The sequence below is a fragment of the Tachysurus fulvidraco genome, chromosome 25 (genome assembly GCF_022655615.1).
Source record: "Tachysurus fulvidraco isolate hzauxx_2018 chromosome 25, HZAU_PFXX_2.0, whole genome shotgun sequence".
In the NCBI taxonomy this organism is placed as follows: domain Eukaryota; kingdom Metazoa; phylum Chordata; class Actinopteri; order Siluriformes; family Bagridae; genus Tachysurus; species Tachysurus fulvidraco.
The window spans coordinates 6,001,621-6,025,268 of record NC_062542.1 but is presented as its reverse complement, the minus strand read 5'-3'; the positions used below and the strand labels follow the sequence as shown (position 1 = coordinate 6,025,268).

Sequence of the window (23,648 nt, the reverse complement as noted above, 5' to 3'; positions counted from 1 at the left end):
CTTTCTTTCTCTCATCAGGCTCGGAGTACAGATAATCTGGACAGTTCTGGGGAGGCCGCCACCCGCTCCATTGGCACCACTGCCAACTTGAAGGGGAAGATGAGCAAAAGGTGAGCAAATGTGGCATAATATTTAGCTACTGTTGGTTCAAGGTACAATTTTTCATAGTTCTTTATTTTTTTCCAGTTTACTGAATCAAAAAACAATTTCTCACACAGATATATACAGCATTTTTATTAACTGTTATTATAACACGGTTATTGTCACTATCAGAATCAGCACGTGCTTGTGTGTTTGAGCTGCAAAGACCATTGAAGAAATTAGTTTGTTACAGATTATGTTTAATTGATTAAACTAATTGTGATGTGCGATGGGGGGCACAGTGGCTTAGTGTTTAGCACGTTCGCCTCACACCTCCAGGGTTGGGGTTCCATTCCCACCTCCGCCTTGTGTGTGTGGAGTTTGCATGTTCTCCCCGTGCCTCGGGATTTTCCTCCGGGTACTCCGGTTTCCTCCCCCGGTCCAAAGACATGCATGGTAGGTTGATTGGCATCTCTGGAAAATTGTCCGTAGTGTGTGAGTGAATGAGAGTGTGTGTGTGCCCTGTGATGGGTTGGCACTCCGTCCAGGGTGTATCCTGCCTTGATGCCCAAAGATGCCTGAGATAGGCACAGGCTCCCCGTGACTCGAGGTAGTTCGTATAAGCGGTAGAAAATGAGTGAGTGATGTGCGATTAATTTTCATAAAACGTTCACACGTTGAAATTGCACACAGAAATTGCCATTTCTTGTTTTATCCCCATGAATTGCATTTGAAATTAGTCACATGAAGAGATGAGTGACTGTAATTCCGCTGTTTAATTTGTGTCTTTAATTAATGTGTCGATTTCTGGTTATTTTCTACACGAATGTCAGGCGAAGAAAAGCTGTATATCTGTTAAGCAAATTTTACTTTAGAAACTTATTTTCTACCTGTGCCTACATTAATTATTCTTAGATGATGAAAATCAGGAAAACACGAGTGACGTGGTTTAGGAAGCTGATTTGAAGATGGCATGTGCTTCGTGATTTTATTCCGCATTTTTACCGAAAGTATTGCTGTAACAACTAAAGCACTTAACTCACAAATTGGAAAGTTGCCAACATAAAATAAATCAGTTTACTACTTTCTGTAGGTTTGTTTTTTGAACAATAGAATGAACAATAGGAATTTTTAGAAAGTAAATGCGTCATAAACTCATGAACACTATTGTTAGCTACATAGATTGTTGCTAACAACAAACTTTCATGTAGGTGTGAACGTTTTAGAATGGGGATTCGTGTAATTCCATGTTCACACTCGGGATCAGAGAGCGACCAGTTAATCCCAGGACAACAGAAAGTTTCCATACTTCACTGCTGTTCTGTATCAGTAAGAGAGTCTAAAACTGCAGCTGCTGAAAAAACAGCCTACGTCCAGTGTTAGTTGCATGCACACTATATCTATCTAAGCCAATCACCTCACCAATGAGCTGCTTTGAATTCTAAAACAGGAAGCGTTTCTGGTTTCACTTCCTTTTACAGAACTGATAGGGATATGCAAATCTCACACAGCATCATGACTCAGTACGATTCTAGTATTCAAGTTAGATACTGAAAAGCTTTTGTGGGGATGAGTTCATATCAACTTTACCATGCCCTTTTAAAAAAAAAACACCAAAAAAAAAAAACACACAACCAGCTATGTAACATATTACTTTTACTGGTATATTTAATATGTAGAAGATAAGTAATGGCAGGCACCTGTTTGTGTGTATGTGTTATTTGGTATTTATTTATTTGAGGTAATAAATATAACGATAATATAATAATATACCAACTTACCTTGGAATATTTTTTCCACTGTAAGTAAATAAATGTACAAAAAAAAAATCACATACCCCTGTGTACAAGTAAATGAGGATGTAAACCTGCTATCCGATGCGGTGTGAAATTTTTACGGAATTAAACAAATTCTTATACAGCGAGACATATTGTTTTAAAAAAAAAAAATCGAAAGGGTTTGAAAAAGTGATGAGCTTGTATTCCTAAAAGTCATTAAGCAGAACAAATGTTTTAAGCTCTTGTTATGAGTTACGCTGTGATGGCTTAGCATCTTGTCCAGGGGGTCCCCTTGCCTTGAGTCCCATGGGATATGCTATAGGTTCCCTGTGACCCTGTGCAGGATAAACACTACAGAAAGTGAACGGATTGATGGACGTTACCGCTTTGTGAAGATCCTTTCTCTATCCCAAAGGACGTACTACACTATGCACTTAAACTCTGCACTACCACTTAGTGTATGAATTTTAGAAGGGTTGTTACAAATGGGCCACTTAACATTTTTACTAAACAGAAGTAGAAGCCGTTTCATTGTCATTAGCACATGACATCAAAACGCATGTAATTCGCTACATTAGCTTTAGCAAAAGATGCAGAATTTTTAAAATGTAAAACTAAAAATTCAACACCAACTGGATTTGTTAGCCCCGCCCCCTTTCTCTACATAAGCAAACTATTCTTCTACGTCATGTAATTTAATGCTCTTGTTGGAATTTTCAATGTAAACACACTGCTCACACTGTGTGTGCTATATAGCATCAAATGGTGTACAAGTTTGCAGTTTGGGACGCACCTTCAGATAGACATGTTTCTTTAGATTCATGTTTCTACAGCATTAATATGCATCACAAAATATGGGGTCTGTGAAATATAGCCAGATTAAATATATACTTATTTATTTTTTGGGGGGGGATTCTATCTACTATTATCAAAGATAACTTTATTTATGATTTTTTTTATAGCTATTGGTCTGTTTGCCTGGTCAGTTGGATTTAACGTGACTAAAGCAAATCACTAAAAAAAATGGAGCAGATTTTCTTGCCTTCAGATTATGATGGAGCATAATTTAGTAATTATGTCTATAAAAGCAAATTGAGCCAGTGTGTGGAATTTAGTTAACACATTTAAATATATAGAGGTCCCTCAAGGACTGTGTGCTCGATCGCTGTATTTTTATTTTTTTTTTTACTGACCATTTGTTCTCTTGTTTTGATCTCAGGCTGTCTGTCGTCAAAGGCCACTTCCCAAAGCTCACTGACTGTGCCCACTTTCACTATGACAACGTCGCCTTTGGTTCGATTGAGGTAAGCTTTAATAGCCGGCATTAGGTGTTAGGAGTTTTGAGTCAATATCTATAGCATGTCAAAGTGTCAGAACTTTTGTTTCACAGGGTTTTTTTGCACTCAGTGATATGTGGTCTGATGCTTTTGTGGGCTGCAGCTCAACTAGTTTCTTCTCTGCCCCTGAGCTTGTGTACCAGTGAAGCTGCCTGTGAGCTAAACTGACACTCGATGGATTCTCTGTAAGTTCAGGGTTTTTTTTCCCCCCTAGCGTCTGCAAATTGAATATCCTGAGTGTTCCTTAAGTCACTCTAAAGAGCTGCTACCAGTTCCCTCATACACCCTGCTGGTTATTCAGTTCAGTGTAAGTTTTATTTGTATAGACCTTTTAACAACGCTGTTGCAAAGCAGCTTTACAGGAATATAAAAAATTTATGAAAGTTTCAAGTTAATTGATATTATACAGAGATTTCCTGTTTACCCAGAAATCACTCATTTACATTTACAGCATTTGGCAGAGGCCCTTATCCAGAGCGATAAGTGCTTAAATCAATCTAGCATTGAATACATTATTGCTGGCTCACTAGGTTACATACTTACATACACTCCTTTTTCAGTGAGAGGTGCCAACTTCTGAAACTTCTGGAAGTAATCGTCAGTAACTGTCGGTGATTATACGTGTGCGTGTCCAGTGAGGTGACGTGTGAAAAGCTGACCTTTATATAAATATGGATCGACTTATTCTCCTTCCAGAATATTTCATTTTAGTAGCAACAGAACTGATTTGGAACACTAGCTGCACTGCCCACTGAGTATTACCATGGCATCTAGTAGTTGGAACTACCACAGTGATTGGCTAGTTGCAGCTATAAAATCACTATATGTAAGAACATATCATAACTATAGCGTATACATTCGTGCAAAGTCGATTCCGTATCCTGGAGAAACTGTGTCCATATATTTGTGACATGGGTCGTGCTGCCGTCCTCCTCCATCGCACAGCACCAGATGCACACGTTTACACTGACGTGTCAGACTCGTGTCTGAATATAGAATGTTTGACTGTACTTTCCCTAAATATACACACTGTGTTATTGCATGCAATTTTTAAGTTTCTTTGCAGATTAGCATTTGTGTGTGTGTGTGGGGGAGGGGGGGGGGTGTCGAGATATGTCAGGTCTAGAAACTTGATGTGAAGAGGTTCAGTGAGAAGACTGTACTGCAAGGTAGAGGAGGAACATTGCCAGCACTGATGCACATCGTGTCTGACGCACTCACACACACACACACACACACACACACACACGCACTGCACTGGAGGGGAAAAGCAGCCGCCCGCATCTTTCTTTCTCCGCCATTTAGGATGAATGACCTTTCTTGCTCAGAAGTCTGGGTCATGATTTCAAATGTGGAGAAGCCTGTGGACACACACACACACACACACACACAATTCTCTCTTTCTCACCTAATGTCCTCAAATGTTTTTAAACCATAACTCATACCTTGCACTCAAACTTCCATATGCAGTTTATATTTGATGAAATGTGTATTTCCTGTTTCACTGAACCATATTTAAAGCAGAAAGTGAACATTTATTCGTTCAAGATAATAATTCTGTAAGATGACTTAGACGGCCCAGAGGTAACAGTCCTAATCAGACATGAATCAAAAGAGAGAAATGAAGGATCTCCGTGTGTAACCGAGATTGCAGTCTTGGTTCAGGAGTATTTCTGTCATCTCATCTTTCTTCGTCTTCTCTATGCTCTTTTCATTCTTACTTGCTTATTCTTTTGCCATTTCTTCGTGGTGTTTCTCCTGATCTCATCTCTTGTCATCTCATCTCCCAGCCTTCTCTTCATTTTCTTTTTGTTTCTTAGTGTCTGTTCTATGATTTCCCAGTCTTGCCTCTGCTTGTATTAGCTTTTATCTCCATGTCTCCTTTACTTTTTCTCTTCTTGTGTTTTCTCATCTCATCTCATCTCCCCTTCTTGCTGCCTCGTGTCTCTTCTCTTTCCGTCTCATTTCTCTCCCTCTATTATATTCTTGTTTACTCATTTTGTCTTGTCTCATCTCTCTCTCTCTCTCTCTCTCTCTCTCTCTCTCTCTCTCTCTCTCTCTCTCTCTCCACTTCTCCTCTAGTTCTTTATCCTCTCATCTCATCTCTTCTTGCCTCTTCTTGTTCTTGTTCTTCTACGCTATTCTGTCCATGTTCATCTCATCTTGTCTCTTCTCTCCACTTCTTTTCTTCTAAGTTACTTATCTTCTTGTCTCTTTTCCTTGTCACATCTCATCTCATCATGTTTTCTTATTGTCTCTTCTCATCTCTTCTCTTTCATCCCCTTTCTTCTCCCTAGCATCTTCTCGTCTCTCCTCTCCTCTCCTCTCCCCTTGTCTCCTCTCCTAACTTTAAAACAGTTTGCTCTAATCCTCTCTACCTCACTGGTTTCCCCTGTTACCCCAGCAGGCCAGCTTGCACCAGCTTGAATTCAGTGCACGTTTGAGTAGTTCATGCTACAGTTAAGTTCCCAATTCAGGAGGAAGGTTTTTTTTCTCAGCTTGTCTCTGGTCCAGGCATTCTTCATGGGCCTACAGATGTGTAGGATCATGATGCACTGTAATTCAGATGTAATGTCGGTCCATCATGCATGGTGTTGAGAAAATCAGAAGAAGAAAAAAAATCAATTTTAGTGCGTCACATGCTTGGGTACTTAAGAGGAAGCTGATAAGGGCCAGAAGGATGTGAAACAGATGGTGACCATGGTGGTGTTCGCAGGGATCTTCCTATTTCCTCTAACCGACTTTTGGTTTTCAAAGTGACTTGTACTCCAAAATGTTACTACAAATGAACCGAAATCAAAATTGTGTGTGTCTGTCTGTATGTGTGTGTGTGTCTGTCTGTCTGTCTGTCTGTGTCTCTTTGTGTGGTGTGTATGTCTGTCTGTGTCTCTGTGTGGTGTGTGTGCGTGGTGTGTGCGTGTTTGGTTTGTCTCCCCAGCTTCAGTTTGCTAGCGAACAAAGTGATGCTAACTGGAGCTCAGCCAATGCTAAAGACCATGTGTTCCTCGTGCAGGTCTCCTGCCAGGTGAGCGCTAATGTACATGCTTTTATTTAGCAACAATAGCTAAGCATCTCAGCTTGTTTTTTTTTTTTCTGGTCACACTGTAAACTGTAGATTAACCATATTCTGTTAACCACACCCATTTATACAAGCTCATTATTTATTTTGTCCAGGTCTCTCTATCCCTTTACTGTAGACTGTTAATCTTTAACCCCTTTTCTCTCCCCTCATTTCTCTTCCTTTCCTCCTCTCTGTATAAAGGGTAAGACATGGACGGTGCGCCGGACGTACGAGGAGTTTCGCAACCTGGACGCTCACCTGCACCAGTGCATCTATGATCGGCGCTACTCTCAGCTCCAGCCCCTGCCGTCACTCACTGAGATCGGGGAGAGAGTGGAGGTGTGAACAGATGGCACCCTTTCCCATGCTATCAGTTATATAGGCCAAGTTTTACGCCATAAGCGTTTGATCTACTGCTAATCATATGTATGAATATATGACTAAGGTTCATCTCTCTATCTCTCTGTTTGTTATATAGCTCTTCACCCCCATGCTCTCCGAGTACCTGAACCGTCTCACCGTGATCGTGGACAGTAAGCTGAACTGTGGGCCTGTGCTCACCTGGATGGAGGTGAGGCAAACACACTGCTCTATACAATAACATGAGCAGTGTTTTATAGTTTTTTTTACAGGTTGTTAGAGAGTAGCTTTTATGGAACAAGTCTCCAAGAGCAAAAGTTGTTGTACAAATAAAAATACATCCCAGTCATTTATTATTTTTATATTTTAATGCTATTTTTATTATTTACATTTATTTTATCAAGGAAGTCCCACTGTAATTAAAAAATATATATATATTTTACTAAAAAGACCTGGCCAAGGTAGCCTTAAAAACTTTCAAAATAAAAAACAACATATACTGCAAGATGGACAAAGAGCCACAAAAAAGAGAAGCTGCTATTTAAACACACTCTCTCTCTCACACACACACATACACACATGTTCGCACGCCATCAGTGGATATAAATGTTTCTAGTTCCAAGTCATTTCCTTATATAATGATATGGAGAAGAAAGAGAAATATGATGATTAAAAATTATTTTTTAATCATCAAGTCCTTAAAATGTTCTGTTTCCACAGAGCTCTAATTTTGTAGTATCTTAAGTCACCTATGGTCACATCTAAAAGTGTATTTTAAATTTTTTTGGTGATGTGCCACAGCCATTAACTCATCTCTTGTAGACAGATCATATATAAAGTTGCCATGTGTGTTTTTCAGATTGACAATCATGGCAATCGTTTTCTGCTAAAGGAAGAGGCGTCTTTAAACGTCCCAGCAATCGCAGCAGCGCACGTCGTCAAGCGCTACACAGCCCAAGCCAGTGACGAGATTTCTATTGAGGTAAATGTGCTCTGTTCAGTTCTGTTGATTCAGATGATCCAGAGGAGACTTGATCGAAATTGATCAAGAATGAAACTGAATGAAGAGGAAACTGGGTGGAGTTCATGTAATAGAGTGAATTTCATTTACCCGTGAATATCTGAAGGAATGTAGAAAAAATACCGAAATGAACAGAAATATCTACGTTTGAGTCGAGTGAGAATAAAATAATGACTTAATTCTTGTCATGATTTTTTTTTAATGCTTCTCTTTAGAATATTGTTAGAACCATAGTTTTAGAACTTTTATGTCCTGTTATTAAAACATGTAAAAAAAACACACAGCGAAGTTTGCCTTTTCAGTATTTCTTTCCAGGTACCTGGCAGGATGCTTTTTAGCGCTCGTGCCTCGGCCTGATTCTTCACTTTCACACTGTTCTGTCACACTCCTCCTCTTCTTTTCTTCTCGTCATCACCATCATCATCCACTTTATTCCTGTACCCTCCCCAGTCTCTGCTCTATATAGTGGCTCTTTCTGGGCCAAAGAACAGGGTCACCTGGCACATTTAGGACTCCTTTTTTTCCTCATACTCCCTCTCTCCTAACACGTTGCCTCCTTTCATCGTTTCCATCTTTTTTTTGACTCATTCTTTTTTTTTTCTTGGCTCTTTTTCTTTTTTGTTTCTGTCATTCTTTCTGTTTTTCACTCCCTGCATCAGCCTTTTTTTTATGTCTGTTTCTCGCTCTCACTCTTGTGACTTCAACACAGTCTCTCTCTTTCTCTCTCACTCTCTGTCTCTCTTTCTTGCTCTTTTTTCTCTTGTCTCTTCTCTTTCCCTCTCATTTATCTTCCTCTATTATATTCTTGTTTACTCATTTTGTCTTGTTTCCCCCCCTCTCTCACACACATTTTCTCCTTTTTCTTATTCTCTATTCCCTCTTCTCTTTCACTGGCTCTTTGTCACTCACTCTTTTATTACAATATGTCTCTTATCTTCTCTCTCTCTACTTCTTCCTTTTTTTTTCTCTTTCATCATCTCTGCTTCAGACCCTGTGCAATTTTTCTAGTTATATCCTTTTTCTTTCTGTTTAATCCTTCCTTGTCTCCTTCTTTTACTCTTATGCTTAAAACTCTTCACTGGTGAGAAATGGTCACCAAATTTTATTCGTTGCTTAATTCCTGGGTCAGGGACAGGACCGGGTTTCTGGGCAGGACCGGGCGTGTAGAGAAGCGTGTTTGGGCTCAGCTCACAGCTGTTGTGGCTGGATAGTTCAGTCTCGTGTTTTGTCTACATGCTCCACATTCAGGCATACAGACAAGCTCACATGAAAGACTTCATTGTGTGATTTGTTTATAACACACATGTAGATTTAGAAATTCTGGCCTGGTAGTTTACAAATAGTCTCGACTTGATTATCAGTGCGTAGATGTTCTTTTAGCTGGAGCACAAACATTCACCTGTAACCTAAACAATTCTAACTAAGGCTTTGTCTCTGGTTTTGAAGGTTGGTGATATTTTGTCTGTGATTGATATGCCAACCAAAGAGGAGACCACCTGGTGGAGAGGAAAACATGGCTTTCAGGTACCAGCTAAAGCATTTATGTCCTAAGATCACACCTAAAGGAAGACTCTTGAAGTATACAAAAACATGTGTGCCTTCGTGGTTGACATTATAATGTATAAAACTTCACATAGTAATGGCTTCATTTAAATAATTAGGTGTCACATTAGACAACATTATAATAAGCTTTTAAGATAATTGATTAGATCTAAGTGAGATAAAAAAAAATTGTAAAAAATTAACGTATAAACAGGTTTGCGCCAGAAAATTTTACTAATAAATACAAATATTAATTTGTAATTTAATAATTATTTTTATTTTATTTTAAATTCTATATTATATTTGGATGTTTAAAAAAAAGTCTGCTAAAAAATTGTGATTTAAGAAAAAAACAAGAATTATATCATTTTTTATATTTAATTATTATTAATTAATGGAAAGACAATTACCACTTTACATACACGTGCACATCCTTTTAGTAGTTGGGTATGTGACTGCTCAGAATGAACTATTTTAAAAATAATCATCCTTATACCGCTCATTAATAAAGTGATTTTGATGAACCAGCTGAATCAGCTGTTGCTGTGGCGTTTTCTTGACATCTTGGTTTCATTGAAGCTGTGGTCTAAAAAGAGCTCATAAATCATGGACAGAATGTCATATAAAATAATTTTTAAGGGATATAACACGAAACACTGTGAAGGCCATGTTGATAGAAAAGTGTATCATGGTTACGTGACCAAGGACATTACGTTCTGCCAAAAATTACAGAAGGACAAGAAGAAAGTGTCAACAATCTAACGTATTCTGCACATGTCTGGGCCTTGCGGTATGATGGTGAGAAGAGGGTTTTTTTTAATTAAAATAAACATACAAATCCCTGCGATGCGTTGGCACTCCGTCCATGGTGTATCCTGTCTTGATGCCCGATGACGCCTGAGATAGGCACAGGCTCCCCGTGACCCGAGGTAGTTTGGATAAGCGGTAGAAAATGAATGAATAAATGAACATACAAATCTGCCCAAATCACCCCAAAACCATGTGGCAGAATGTGTTATAGTCTGATGAAACCAAGGTAGAGAAGCATGGTGGTGGCAGTATCATGCCTTGGAACTGCTTCTCTTCAGCTGGAACTGGGGCTCTAGTTGAGTTACATTTAAGTTATGTTAGTATAAAACCTGCTCTGTTAGTCACTTAAATATGAAGAAATGCACAAATCCAGGTCAACAAAAAGGAATGCCATCAGAAGATGATGATCAGCATCGGTCAGATACCAGACCGTGTACAGGAGGTCCCTTCACAATCTGATAGCTTCTTGAATTGTTATTTAAGTCCACTCTTTCTTGCAAAAATGCTCCAGATCTAAGTCAGTAAGCACTTGTCTGAGTGCACTTGTCTCAAGTCTCTAAGCTGAAGCTTTTAATGTAAATGCTAAATAAATAAACAGCAAACCATCAGCCGTACAGTTTGATCCCCCACCACACTTCATGCATTGTTAATCTAAGTATATTTACACTATTAAGTGTTCCAATAAGTGGTATCAGCTCCTGATTCGATCGTGTTTTTTTTTTTTTTTTTTTTATCCCACAGGTTGGCTTTTTTCCCAGCGAGTGTGTCGAGCTGATCAATGAGAAAATGCCCCAGTCTGTCAGCACTCCCGCTGCCAAGATGGGTACTGCTCACCATTCTTCATTCATCCATCTATCTTTGTACGTGCTATGATTTGTTCAGACTTACTAAATGTCTTTATTATTATAGAGTGCGATGGAGGCAGCTCTAGACCTGGAGTCGCCAGTGTGCCTGGTCCGTCTTCTCCCACATCAGGTAAGCGTTCCATACATTACTTTATTTCTGGGAGAATCTATTGCAAGATTTCGCTTTTTGCTTGGCAAACTGAATAGTGCTTTTGTGACCTTGTGATCATTAGCACCAAAAACGTTTTTTTCCCACATTTTTTCTACATTCACAGGCAAATTGTTAATCATGCATGAAAATAATGTTATGTACCTTTATGTGGCCATACCTGTATCTGCTCAAGCCTTTAGTCATTCGCATAAAGAAGAAGACACTAAAAGACATTTAGGACTGCGTGTAGTGTTGCCCCAAAGCTCCAAGGTCCCTGATTTCTCTCCTGAACTTGGATTATAGTCTGTGTGGAGTTTCACATGTACTTCCTGTGACCACAAGGGTTTCCTCTGGGTTCTTTGGTTTCCTCCCACCTCCAACATAAAGTGCCAGGATAGAGATTACTGATTAATTTCACACAAAGCTCGACGATCCAATAAGACCCATTGACTATACGCACAAGTACTGTTTATCATATACCATGTCCAAGAGATGCACAACAAACGTAACAGAAAACCAAATTTGATAACACATGCAAATGCACTCTAGCAGGGTATTAACAGAAAACAATAAACAACTGTGGCAACGGAAAAAAGTATAGGAAACCAATGCAAATGTTTCTTCACAAAGATTCTGAGCCGTTATAGAGAACAACGAACGTTTTTGGAGTTTTTCCGGCCAGGGTTGTGTTTAAGATTTTTTTTTTATTAGATAAACATAAACTTAACTCATAACTTAACTCTACTTAATCTTAACTTTACTCAGTACATAATAAATTGTTTGTTTGAGCTTGTTTTAATCTCACCCTCACAGCATGGATGTGCATGAGTAAAGCTTCTAAGACAAATATCTGTGGTTTTTCCTTGTGCAAGTGGCCATCTCCTCTAATCAAGATGAAGAATTGTCATTGCTTTTATATATATATATATATATATATATATATATATATATATATATATATACATATATATATATATACATATACAATTTTTTTTTTTTTTTTTTTTTTTACAAAAATATTTTACAAAAATTTAATATTACTAAAATATATCGACATTTTGGTGTCATATGTTTTTTTTTTGTGTGTGTGTGTCTTAAGGAAATTTCTTAGTGTTCAGCATCTCTTAGTGCTCAACATCTCTATTTTGAGCCCAAAATACATTTCCCAATACAACCACCTCTCCCCGCATGCAGGCCTATGTATATCCAGCCTTGCATATCCTTGTTTTCTGACTGACACCGAAAATGTCTTGTAGCACACTAAGACTACATCCACAACAGTTTTAGTACTGCATTGCAATTGTATATAGGCATTCTGATTGACGTGTACAATATATTGCTTCTCTCTGAGCACTGTGCTATATCTTTAGTCCTTCTGTCCTTTTTTCTTTCTTTCTTTCTCTGTATCTCTTTCTCTCTCAGTTTTTCAGCCTTGGTTCCTAAGACTCACTGGTAACACCTTTCGAGTAGAAATTAACACTCCTTCGTTCTGTTGCAAAACAAGGCTCTCCTTTGGCTTTCCCTAACGTTTTTTTTGTTTTGTACTTAAACCCAATGGAAGTGTGTAACTAGAATTTAAGCCATTTATACAGCGAGCAGATTGCGTGGTCGAGCTGGAGTGGGCGGCCGAGTGGAGTAGGCATCAACCATTATGAAACGTCGTGACTGTTTCCCTCTGCTCAGGCATCTCGCTGTATAAATGAGAAGCTGTTGTTCGAATGAGCAATTTTTGTTTGTTTCATTTCACTGATATTCACTCACTCACTCACTCACTCACTCACTCACACTACCTCTATGGGATTCTTCACCCAAAAATGCTGTTAACAAGCAGGGGGCTGGCAAACACTACATGAAAGGGTTTTAATTTACTGTTCCATTTTAGGATGAAATATTTTTAATCATGCTTTGCAAACACCTTAACTACAAATTCTGACCTGAATTAACACTACATTTGTGGTATCAGTATCTATCAGGTGTGTAACGATGGCATCATGTTTATACACACTGCACATACAAGCATCTTCTAACACTAACATTATGCATGTTTTGAAATCGCCAGCAGTCAGCCATCTCTTCTTCGTCACTTGTCATTACACACTAGTGAGCTATAAAGCAAAAGGTGTGTAGGTTTTTTTATTTATTATTATTTCTTTGTCTCCCCCTTGTGGCAGTTTCTAAGAAGCACGGCAAGCTTATGGGTTTCCTTCGAGCCTTCATGAAATCCAGACCCAGCAAGCAGAAGCTGAAGCAGAGGGGCATCCTGAAGGAACGGGTCTTCGGCTGTGACCTAGGAGAACACCTTCTCAACTCCGAACACGATGGTATAGAGACACACAGTCTTTAAATATTACTTTACACATCACTCAGGTTGTTGTTATAGTTAGACTTGTTTGTGTTTGTAATGTTAGTTCCGCAGGTCCTAAAAAGCTGCTCAGAGTTTATTGAGAAGCACGGCATAGTAGATGGCATCTACAGGCATTCTGGGATTTCATCCAACATCCAGAAACTGAGGTGTGTCTGTCTGTCATCACTGCAGCTGAACTCTTGACAGAAATTGTATTATTTTATAGCATTAGGTGTTTTTTTTTTTTTTTTGGCAATATAATTTGACATCATTGCTTTTTGAAAACAAAACTATATTTTATCAAAATGTTTTTATTTAGGCTATTTTATAAGCTGACCTTGGCTATCTGCCTGCAAAGATCACATCAAGGAGCCATGCATAAGGAGCCTGATTTAGATAAAAGCTGTTTATAAGCTATGTGTAATTTTTTTTTAAAACAACAAATGGCACACATTTCTCATTTGACAGTCAAACCTAACAAATTTAGTTAATGATCAAAGGTCCATGAAGCTCCACCACTGCATAATCAAAACAGTGTGCACACTTACACACACTATAATGATGACAATGGACAAACTTTTAAAAGGTTTAAATGACCTAAAATGAACACATGAAATGACCTGGATTGTAGCTAATGGAACTAGATGGATTGTTGAGTAGAGAGTGAATAGTCGGGTCAAGAGACATTGAAGATTCATGTCTGGTGATAAATTTAACGTCATTATTAGACAACACTCACTCGTGTGTGCGTGTGTGTGTGTGTGCCTGTGTGTGTATGTGTGTGTGTGTATATGTATATATCTATAGAAATATAGATATATAGATATATACACATATATATGCATGTTATGGGTCACCTACTTAATGAGTTACAAGGCTATAAATTAATGTCATGATTAAAATGGTTCAGTCTCATTCCCCACACTGCATATGCTCTATTTTGATTAGGGGATATTATTTCCAAAAGTTAACTCTTAATGACCTCTTCCACTTTTTTTTCGATGATGATGATTTCCAGGCACGAATTTGACAGTGAGAATGTTCCAGACCTGACGAAAGATGTGTACATGCAGGACATTCACTGTGTAGGATCCCTCTGCAAGCTCTACTTCAGAGAACTGCCCAATCCGCTTCTCACCTACCAGCTCTATGACAAGTTTGCTGTGGGTTTACATTCCATTTTTCAATAACTCATTATCTCAGTGCTGTTCAAGCGTTCTGTCTGGTTTGTTTAATTGCTAATGGAGTAAGCTGGTCCTCAGTTCATGTGTATCTGTGTGGATTCGGGTTTGTAGGATTGCATGGGGGAGATGACCGAGGATGAACGCATGGTGAAAGTGCACGATGTCATCCAGCAGCTTCCTCCACCTCACTACAGGTAGATTGCTAGGGCTGAAATGTAGAGCCGCTGGTGTGAAATGTATAATTCTGTTGTGTGATCATGACTATTTTAAGTGTAGATTTAAGAAATGTATATTCTTCACTACAATTTTATTTTATACAGTTAAGATTTTGAGTTGCATAATTATTTCCTAAGGAGATTTAGTTTAGAAGCTAATCATGAAAATAAGTTTGATTATTTTAAACACTCTGCCATGATGATGGTGATAATGACTTGTGCGTCTCTCAGGACGTTAGAGTACCTCATTAAGCACCTGGCCCGTCTAGCCACCTTCAGTGAAGAGACCAACATGCACATTAAGAACCTGGCCATCGTCTGGGCTCCAAACCTGCTCAGGTAACCAATAAACATTCAACAATTTTTGCATCCACCTTCGTATATTATGGAATGTTGAATCAATCAAGTAAAATTCTGACTTTTAATTTTCTCCTGCTGATGTACAAATAAAACACTATAGAAATACAGTATTATTAGGACGAAAACATAAATTCTAATATAAAGACAATGCAAAAGTCATCAGTTTATGATTATTTTATTCACCCTATAGTCTGTGGTATTTGGAGTGGGCTTAATATTTTCAGAAATGGGTCTGTAAGGAACACCCATAAAATACACAATGTACTGCTGGTTGTGTGTACTAGATCGAAGGAGATCGAATCAGCGGGGCTCAACGGTGCTGACCCATTTAAAGAGGTGCGCATCCAGTCAGTGGTGGTGGAGTTCTTACTCACCAATGTAGAGGTGCTCTTCAGTGATTCGTTTACATCAGTGGGACGGTTTACCGCAGGTACGTTTCTCCTTCACCATAATAGAACTCAGCCCTCTTTTTTTTTATGTTAATGCAGAAAGTCAAGATTTGCTAAAAGTTATTGGTTTTACCAGTCTGCCACACACACCTTTTCATGTAGCACATGAGAACTTTCAGTAGGAAAACATCTGGAAACATCATATCTTTGCTGCTTATTTTTAAACCATGACAAATTGACTTCTTTTAAATTACCAGTGAATGCAGTACATAGAAGTTGAGCTGTGTTTGTGGTAGTATATGGTGAAACATGAAGTTTGTAGCATGTGTGTTTCTATAACAGCAGGATTCACAGAGCGCAAGATCCCACGCCGGCCTCCAAGATCACGGTTGGTTAGTCTGCAGGAAGCACGTGGGGAAGCTCCAGATCCTGGCCCCACCTTTCCTGACATTGATGCAGACCAGCGCCGTTTTTCTGTCATATAAAACTTACCAAAGCTTGGACTCATTGGCCATAATGATGCCTCAGATACCCAGATTGCTGTATTTGCTTTATAGTGTACAGAGTGCATAATTTTCTAGTTCTGCCTGGCTTTAGTGTGAAGGATATGATGTTTTTTTGTTAGTTTGTTTATGCCCAAAGAGATCCAGACATTGCATAAATATTTTTGTAAAGAATCCATCAATCCATGTTTGTACAGTCTAATAAAGCAACAAAAAAGATGAATAAATTCATTCATTTTAACCAATTTATAGTATTTGGCTTTAGTCATCTTGTCGTTTTTATGTTATAATTTCTAGGTATAGTTTTCGGTATTAAGATGTTTTATTTCAGAAATCAGTGAGGATATTGTGTGGGTCAGTGTTCAGTATTGGTGTTTTTGAGACAAACGAGGAAGGTAAATCATTTAATTTCAGTTAACTTGTGCTTTGTTTGTCAGCTTTGCTTATTTATGCAATTTTTTTAATCGATGTAAAAAAATTCAATCTAGGCTTTATAGCATATTGTTTCGAAGTACTTTGCTTTCTCTATGTGAGCTATAGCAAGCAGAATTGTTGTGCTGATGTTCAGTGTTTTGCTAAGCTTTGAGTGTAATTTCTGAGTATCCAGGTTAGGTAACTCTGTTTTGTACGTCTGCTCGCCATGTTGAAAAGCTCTTACAGACTTTTGTGCTGTCGTACGGAATCAGGATGTGATCGTCCTGACATGTCCTCACTTTTCAAGGCTTCCCTATGGCTCCTTTCCTTTATGGCTCCTTATCCTTTCAAGGATGAAATCAGCTTCATTTACAGCTGGCATTACAGTTGTTGCTACTCCCAGCCTGCTGACTCTCTACTTTGGCACTGACTCCCAATCCTCTCTGTTTCTCTGTAGCTCGACAGTCCCTGACCAGGCCCAAGTCATTTGTATCCACTAGACTGCTATCTCTGGAGGAGGCCCAGGCTCGTTCCCAGGCTCCTCTGCTCCTACAAGGATCTACTCACCCACTACAGGATCGCTTCCACACTGTGCTGGACCTCCCTACTCACAGGTTGGGCTGTATGAACAAAAATAAAATGTTTGCAGCTACTACTCGGTGACAACATGTAAGGAAAATCTTTCTCTCTGTCTAGAAGAAAAAGAGGACCAAAGGTACGGAAGGCAGCTGGAGGGAGCTGGAAGACGTTTTTTGCTATTGGGAAGCCTGCAGGATCAGGCCGTCGTAAACCCATCCGGATCACCTCACTTTTCCAGCCCTCCACCTCTCACGCAGGTAGAAAATAGTCCAGATTACTTTAAGGGAGATCCATGGCGATCGTCTGTCCGATGGAAACTATCTTACATTAAGATTCTAAGCGTGCATTATAAGTTGGTTATTATAGAATTAAATGTTTTCTGTTGTTATACAGTATTTTCTATTGTTGTTCTGTTGTATACAGTGTACCTGTATAGATCCATAACCCAGGTTCAGACTGTTCCAGAAAACATGAAACTGCAAATTCAGTGCCACATAGTAGTTATTAGTCAAAAAAGGATTCAGTGTTGTGAGATTTAAACAACAAATCAAATAGGAAAAAGGTTATGAGGATGTCTCACTTGGTAACCAACTTAGAGGAACAGAAGTATAAATATCACTTAATCAGTCATATAAGTGGAATTTGCTAACGTATATCTGGCGTAATAGGACATGCAAATGAGAAATACCTTGGTATAGTTGCGTATCCTTGGAAATGAACACAGGGCCATAATATTTATACATATGTGAGCATATCGGTGTTGACCGAGAATCATTACTATGTCTTTGGTTGTGTCGTGCTTTAGGTTGCAGAGTGGACAGTGTCACTCTGCGGTCAGCAAAGAGCGAGGAGTCTCTTTCTTCGCAACAGAGTGGAGCAGGTAAGAACAACTTGTCACATACAGTACAATGAGGTTCATTGTCTCAAAGAGGTAATTTGCCTGAAAAATGTATTAAAGCTTCTGATCTAGTTTGTAAATACATTATTCTCTGGTTGTTACGGTCATCATAGACTGGACCAGGGAAAGTACTCTGTGTTCAGAACAGTGTGTTAAAGATTAATTTGTTACATGCTGTCTCTTATTATCAGGTCCGGGGAAGCTGCAGCGCTTACGAAGACCTCGCTCCAGTAGCGATGGTCTTTCTCTGGCTGCCTCCATGGACCCTCAGCTTTTGTCTCATCCAGTTCCATCGAAAATCCCACCCAGTCGCTCATACGACAGCTTGCTGCCTGACGAGGCCCGAGAAGGTAATGATGAGGAAGATGAGGAAGATGATGAGGAGGGAGTCTACATGCTGCCTGATTTCTCACAGGACCCTGCCACATCCTGGATGGCTGAGGACATGGTTGACTTTAGCCCCACCTTTCCAGATGAGGGGCCGATAGGAACCGTTGCCCCTGGTGATAGGGAATCACCATCTGTAGCTACGCCTCCTCCCTACCGTTGTCTGAGTCGCCAAGCACATGCCCGTTCTGGAAGTCAGCGTTCAATCACAGAAGACCCAGACTCTGTGCTCAACCAGTCAGAAGCAGCGGCACGTCGGAGTCTGATTTTGGCCGCAGCTGCCCCAACCCAGCAGGTGTTCTGTCAGCATAGACCTCCTGCTCTTAATACCCCTGCCTCCAGCACCACACAGTCTGGAGATCCCAACCTTAGTCCTTCCCAAAGCCAGCCTACTGCCCCACCAGCTCCTGTACCTTCCACTCAACCGCCACAGGAACGGCGCTCATTTACAAAAAAGGTTGTGCATGCCCTTTCACCGAAAGCACCAAAGTCACCTCCACTGGACATATCTGACCCCATTGCTATCAGTGTGCCTGCCAAGGTAAATTTAACTCATAAAGAATTGTGTAATTAATTAATTTTATTAAAATATTTTACTTTTGATATTGTATAATATTGGCATTACATAGACTTCAAATCAATTTTGTTTTGTCTTTGCCTTCATATGAACATGCAATAGTTATAAGTCTCATTACCTTCCAGGTGCTGGAAATGATTGGGGGGCGAGCTGGCGAATTGCAGTCTGGGAACCTAGGCGGTGGGCCCTCCCAGCCACCCCAAATGATATCTATGCTGCTGAAGTCTTGTGACTTCCAGCTTACAGAGAGCTGCCAACAGGAGCTAAGCAGCAAGTTTGGCCATGAGGTTAAGATCAGAGGCTCCAGTGAGTATACAGTCATTCTGTCTCTGTGTCTCAACTCAGGCTTCATACCTAGTTGTTTGAGGTGAAATATGTAGATATTTATTCAAGTTTGTTTTATTTTCCTTTGCAAGGCAGCTGAATCTATGATTTGTATATATAAACCCAACAAGTTTATTATTGATTCTCTGAAATATAAGCTTTTGATTAATCAAGGACAATTGCCAGTATTTGCCTTTGCTTATTATCTTTGGATTTCTAACTGCTAAACTCTATGTGCAACTCTCTGCTCTCTCAGGTATTATTGGTCCTACTGGTGCTCCCCTGCCCTCCCAAAAGCCTCCCCCTCCCCCTCCTAAAAATCCAGCACGCCTTATGGCGCTAGCACTGACTGAAAGTGCCAACAAAGCACTTCGGCAAGGTGCCTCTCCTCCCTATCGTCCCCGTCAGGCCGGGACTCCCCCGGATGCTGACACCCGTTTCCAAAGGTCCCTGTCTGCTGATGCAGGGGCTATTCTCTCCTCTGATTCAGACCAGCTGTACTCTACTGTGCGTCCCCTGTCTGTGTGGATGTCTGAGGGTGGTGGTGAAGTTAGCGCTCCTGAAAAGACTACAGAATTGGCACAGGAAGAGGAGCCAAGATCACCTCCAGGCCAGGTGTGTTTGCGTGGGCTTGTGTGTGTGGTTTGTAGATTCTTTTATATATGCTTTAGTAGTCTTAAAATTCAGTGATACATCGAATGCAGCTGTACCAGACTGTTTCTTCAATGCATTGATTCTTTGCTTTTCAGGACATGGGTACGCTCTCCTCTGATGCCTCAGTTTCTGACTCTGGAACATCTAACAGTGAGCTGTCTGCTAGTAGTTCCTCTGGGGACAATGAGAAAACTCCAAGCCCGGTATACAACCAGAAGCCACAGATTCCTGCAACTACAAATCAGACTCCTAAATCCAGTCCACCTCCTGCTAGTGAGGTAACTTCACAGAGGAAACCCCCAGCATATGGCCGGCAGTTCTCTGCTCCACACCTCCAGCAACAGATGCCAGGCTCTGAGTCCAAATCCCTCAACCAGGCTCATTCCCAGTTACTGCATTCCAGGTCAGAGAGCTCCCCTTTGGCCCACTTACATGCCTTCCAGCCCACACGCCCCAAAGTGCCCCCTAGGCCACTGGATTCTGCCCCACCAAGGCCCCCAATCCCCAAGGCTGATCGACATGACTTCATGCGTCGCTCCCTGGATGCTGGTCGCATCCGACGCATGGTGGGACCAGCTCAAGGCAACCCACCCCTTTCAAGAGCTTTTTCTGAGCGCATTAGCAACACATCTGATGCACGGTCTCGCTACCATGCAGCCAGATTGGCCAACCAGGCGGCACAGGTTGTGACAACTGCTCACCCTCTCATGCAGCAACAGCTGGCACAGGTATCTCATATCCGACCGGCATTTTCATCTTCCGAAGATTCCTCCAACATGGAAAATTTATACTATGAGATTAGTGGACCTGATCATCCACCTAGTTACTCCCAACATAGTTACCAGAACATGAGGTTAGATGTGGATGGAAACTACAGGCTTTCAGAGGCAGCCAATCAAAGGCCCCAGTCTAGGGGTCATCACCCACCCCCCTACTCACATGTGCAAGGGTCTACCTGTGCTTCTCAGCTTTGGTCCTCTGAAACTACACGTGCATGGACTGCAGCTCACTCGCACTCCTCCTCCTTCTCTCATTCTCAACGTCATTCTCACAACCCCCCAGGTCCTCGTGGTCACCCTCGGCTGCAGCGTCAGACCTCCTCCTCAGTCAGGCTGACCCGCAGCGAGCTGCACCCCATCCCTGCTGCCTCTTGCTTGGGCTCATCTGGGGGAATGGTGCCTCTGTCTGTGCACCAACGTAACCTGCAATGTTCCATGCGCTCACCCTCCTCCAATCTTAGTACCTCCCAGCTACATCCATACTTTGAAAATGGGAAGGTGTGCTATCGCTATTTTGAGACTTCTGGGCAAGAGGAGGAACCACTGAGCCACCTTCAGCCTTCCATGCCAAAATCGCAGGCCCATTCATCCCAAACCTCCCAGATACAAACATTTCACCAACCATCCAAAGATGAACCCATTTATGTGAACTACCCTTTCACCAGCCCTTCAGGGGCTGGAACGAACGCTAAGACTTGGGCCACCACAGACTTGGACGGAGATGCCCACCAACAGTGTGAACCTGTCACACACCCTCCCTCTATAGAGGATGAGCAGCAGTCCACACACAAATCTCTAGATCAAGAGTGCACTAGTTTTGAAAGGCCTTCTCAAAACGATGGTGCATCAGATTCCAAGGCACTGGAGATACATACAGCCTCTGATACAACGCACTTTTGCAGCCACTCTGACTTGCAAAGCTCAAGCTCGGAGCCAAATCAGACAATGACCGGGAAGGACATTGCTTCGCTTCTGATTGAGAAGCTTGCAGAGGACGAAAGAGAGGGTCAAAATGTTGCCGCTTCATCTTCAGCATCTTCCTCTCCCCATGTTGAGTACCCCCCTAACCCGTACCCCAGCCAACATCATAAGCGCCCACCACCTGCTTACAACCCTGGATCTTCTCGGGGTCATTTTGAGAGCCAGGGTCTGCCACGAGAAGGCTCTGGGGCTTTTCAACGGCAAGATCCCATGCGTCGTTCTTCCAGTGGCCAGTATAGACAAGCCTTTGATGTTATGCCATCTGGTGACCAAGTTCTTAAGTTTTACAGAAGCCAAGACTTTATCCCAACTCCCCAGGGAGAAAGCACAACACCAAACCCATACCCAACAAGACCTCACTGTCAGGATCCCACCAGTCATATTGTTCAAGCTCACCCAGACACACCCCATTCCTCTACTCCTCCTTTGGTGGCCTTTTCAAACTTGTCTCTAAGCACACCAAGAGGATATGGGTCTCAAATGGAAGTTAATCCATATAACCAGTACCCATTCCAGGCAGGCCAAGTTCTCCCCCCCTATCCCAATGCTCCCAGGAGGGATGTGATCCTGGATCCTGCTCTTCGACCTCCGGGACTTCGGAACCAGAGAGACTTGAACCGCCAGGGCAGTCTGTCTGGTCCCAACTGGTCTATTCACACAGAGGGCCAGACTCGCAGTTACTGTTAAAGCACATACCAATGGCAAGGCTAAACTTTATTTGGACTGGAAGTGAAGTCCTTTGGGAGGAATGTCCTAAAATAACCCCATGCTGTGCTGGACTTTAAAAGTAAAGAAAAGAGAAGTAAACAGAGAGGGTAGGGCATGATGGTTAGGAAAAATCAAAGAAGTGAACCATATAGTGACTTAGATATGTAAACATTCCAGTAGACACTGTGTTGTCCAGCAGAGGGCATCAGAGAGTTGTATGGCTGCTGTCCCACTGAAGGGAGTATCAGGTATTATGCATGGTGGTGTATTTTTGCTTTAGGTACATTCTGGGTTTAAGTTTATTGCCAGAACACTAGGTGACAGGACAGAAAGTGGTGTACAGGGAAATAAGCTTGGTATTTCTTTTTTTTAAATGCTAAAATAATTTGATTTAAACTTTATGCTGCTGGCTGGTTCTAAAGAAGCACATTTTGTTTTATTTTGCCTCAGTATTTTTCTGTTTGTAGCAGTCTGACATTTTCATTTTTAGTGCTTTTTAACTATAATTTAACTTCATTACAAAGAGAATTGAAGGTTTTTTCTATTTCAAAGATCACAAAGAAATAGGAATGTTTTTTATAGTTTTAAGTCATTGCTGTGTGTGGGGGGGAGAAAGCGAGATAAAGGGCATGCGTTTTCATTTGTGTATGGATGCTTGTGTCACAATAGTCGTCTATGTCCTATGAAACGTTCATGAAGGAAACACTGCCATGTACTTAATGTGTGTGTACTCGCATGTGTCCATGTTTGTGGAAGGTACTGCACATATAACCATGAGCACTGGATATGGGATTTAATAGCTGAAATGTCAACCAATGTGTTAATCAATAGATCAGTCATTACATTAATGGTAAATACAGAGGTTTCCTCATAACAATAAGTTGCACCATAGTTTTTGCTGCATGGCCCATCAAAGGTTTTAGGACATCTTTGTTATTATTATTATTGTTGTTATAATTATTATTATTATTATTATTATTATTATTATTATTATTAGTTTTTGGAGGATGTGCTTTGTGCAATGAAACCTGCCCAGTCACCTAACCTTAATTCAATCTAGCTGCTCTGGGACGAGTTGGGCGGAAAGGTTTGAGTCATGGCAGAGCAACTTTAAAAATATCTGGAAAAACAGACTGTTTAGTAAAGACTGTTTTGACATATAATTAAATATTTGATTCATTATTAATGTCTACAAATTTTTGATGGGCAATGTTTGTCCGGTTGTGATGCCTGTTGAATCTGTTGTCTTTCCAAATCTGAGGAATTGTTAAAAAGTTCTCACAGATGTGTTCGCTTAATGATTTAATGATTATATCACAAAAAAAAGTGTGAATAATTTATCAAGTTTTTACTTATACAATTTAGT

At 40.6% G+C, this 23,648-nt stretch overlaps 1 protein-coding gene across 10 annotated transcripts in view; it reads left to right on the top strand.

Annotated features, from left to right (window-relative positions):
- The window catches only part of arhgap33 (Rho GTPase activating protein 33), a 43,614-nt gene extending 19,966 nt beyond the window's left edge, over window positions 1-23,648 (top strand). For 9 of the 10 annotated variants that reach the window (XM_027171713.2, XM_027171699.2, XM_027171723.2 and 6 more), the window contains 22 exons: window positions 19-110; window positions 3,079-3,163; window positions 6,135-6,221; window positions 6,459-6,596; window positions 6,736-6,828; window positions 7,477-7,599; window positions 9,085-9,162; window positions 10,732-10,813; window positions 10,900-10,965; window positions 13,158-13,307; window positions 13,395-13,497; window positions 14,349-14,493; window positions 14,626-14,708; window positions 14,961-15,068; window positions 15,374-15,519; window positions 16,853-17,009; window positions 17,092-17,231; window positions 17,780-17,854; window positions 18,064-18,800; window positions 18,962-19,142; window positions 19,417-19,775; window positions 19,910-23,648. In XM_027171713.2, the coding sequence (XP_027027514.2) occupies window positions 19-110; window positions 3,079-3,163; window positions 6,135-6,221; window positions 6,459-6,596; window positions 6,736-6,828; window positions 7,477-7,599; window positions 9,085-9,162; window positions 10,732-10,813; window positions 10,900-10,965; window positions 13,158-13,307; window positions 13,395-13,497; window positions 14,349-14,493; window positions 14,626-14,708; window positions 14,961-15,068; window positions 15,374-15,519; window positions 16,853-17,009; window positions 17,092-17,231; window positions 17,780-17,854; window positions 18,064-18,800; window positions 18,962-19,142; window positions 19,417-19,775; window positions 19,910-22,261 (5,580 nt within the window). In that variant the 3' untranslated portion in view covers window positions 22,262-23,648. The remainder of the gene's footprint in view (window positions 1-18; window positions 111-3,078; window positions 3,164-6,134; window positions 6,222-6,458; window positions 6,597-6,735; window positions 6,829-7,476; window positions 7,600-9,084; window positions 9,163-10,731; window positions 10,814-10,899; window positions 10,966-13,157; window positions 13,308-13,394; window positions 13,498-14,348; window positions 14,494-14,625; window positions 14,709-14,960; window positions 15,069-15,373; window positions 15,520-16,852; window positions 17,010-17,091; window positions 17,232-17,779; window positions 17,855-18,063; window positions 18,801-18,961; window positions 19,143-19,416; window positions 19,776-19,909) is intronic. The other variant, XM_027171707.2, reaches the window with a different exon arrangement.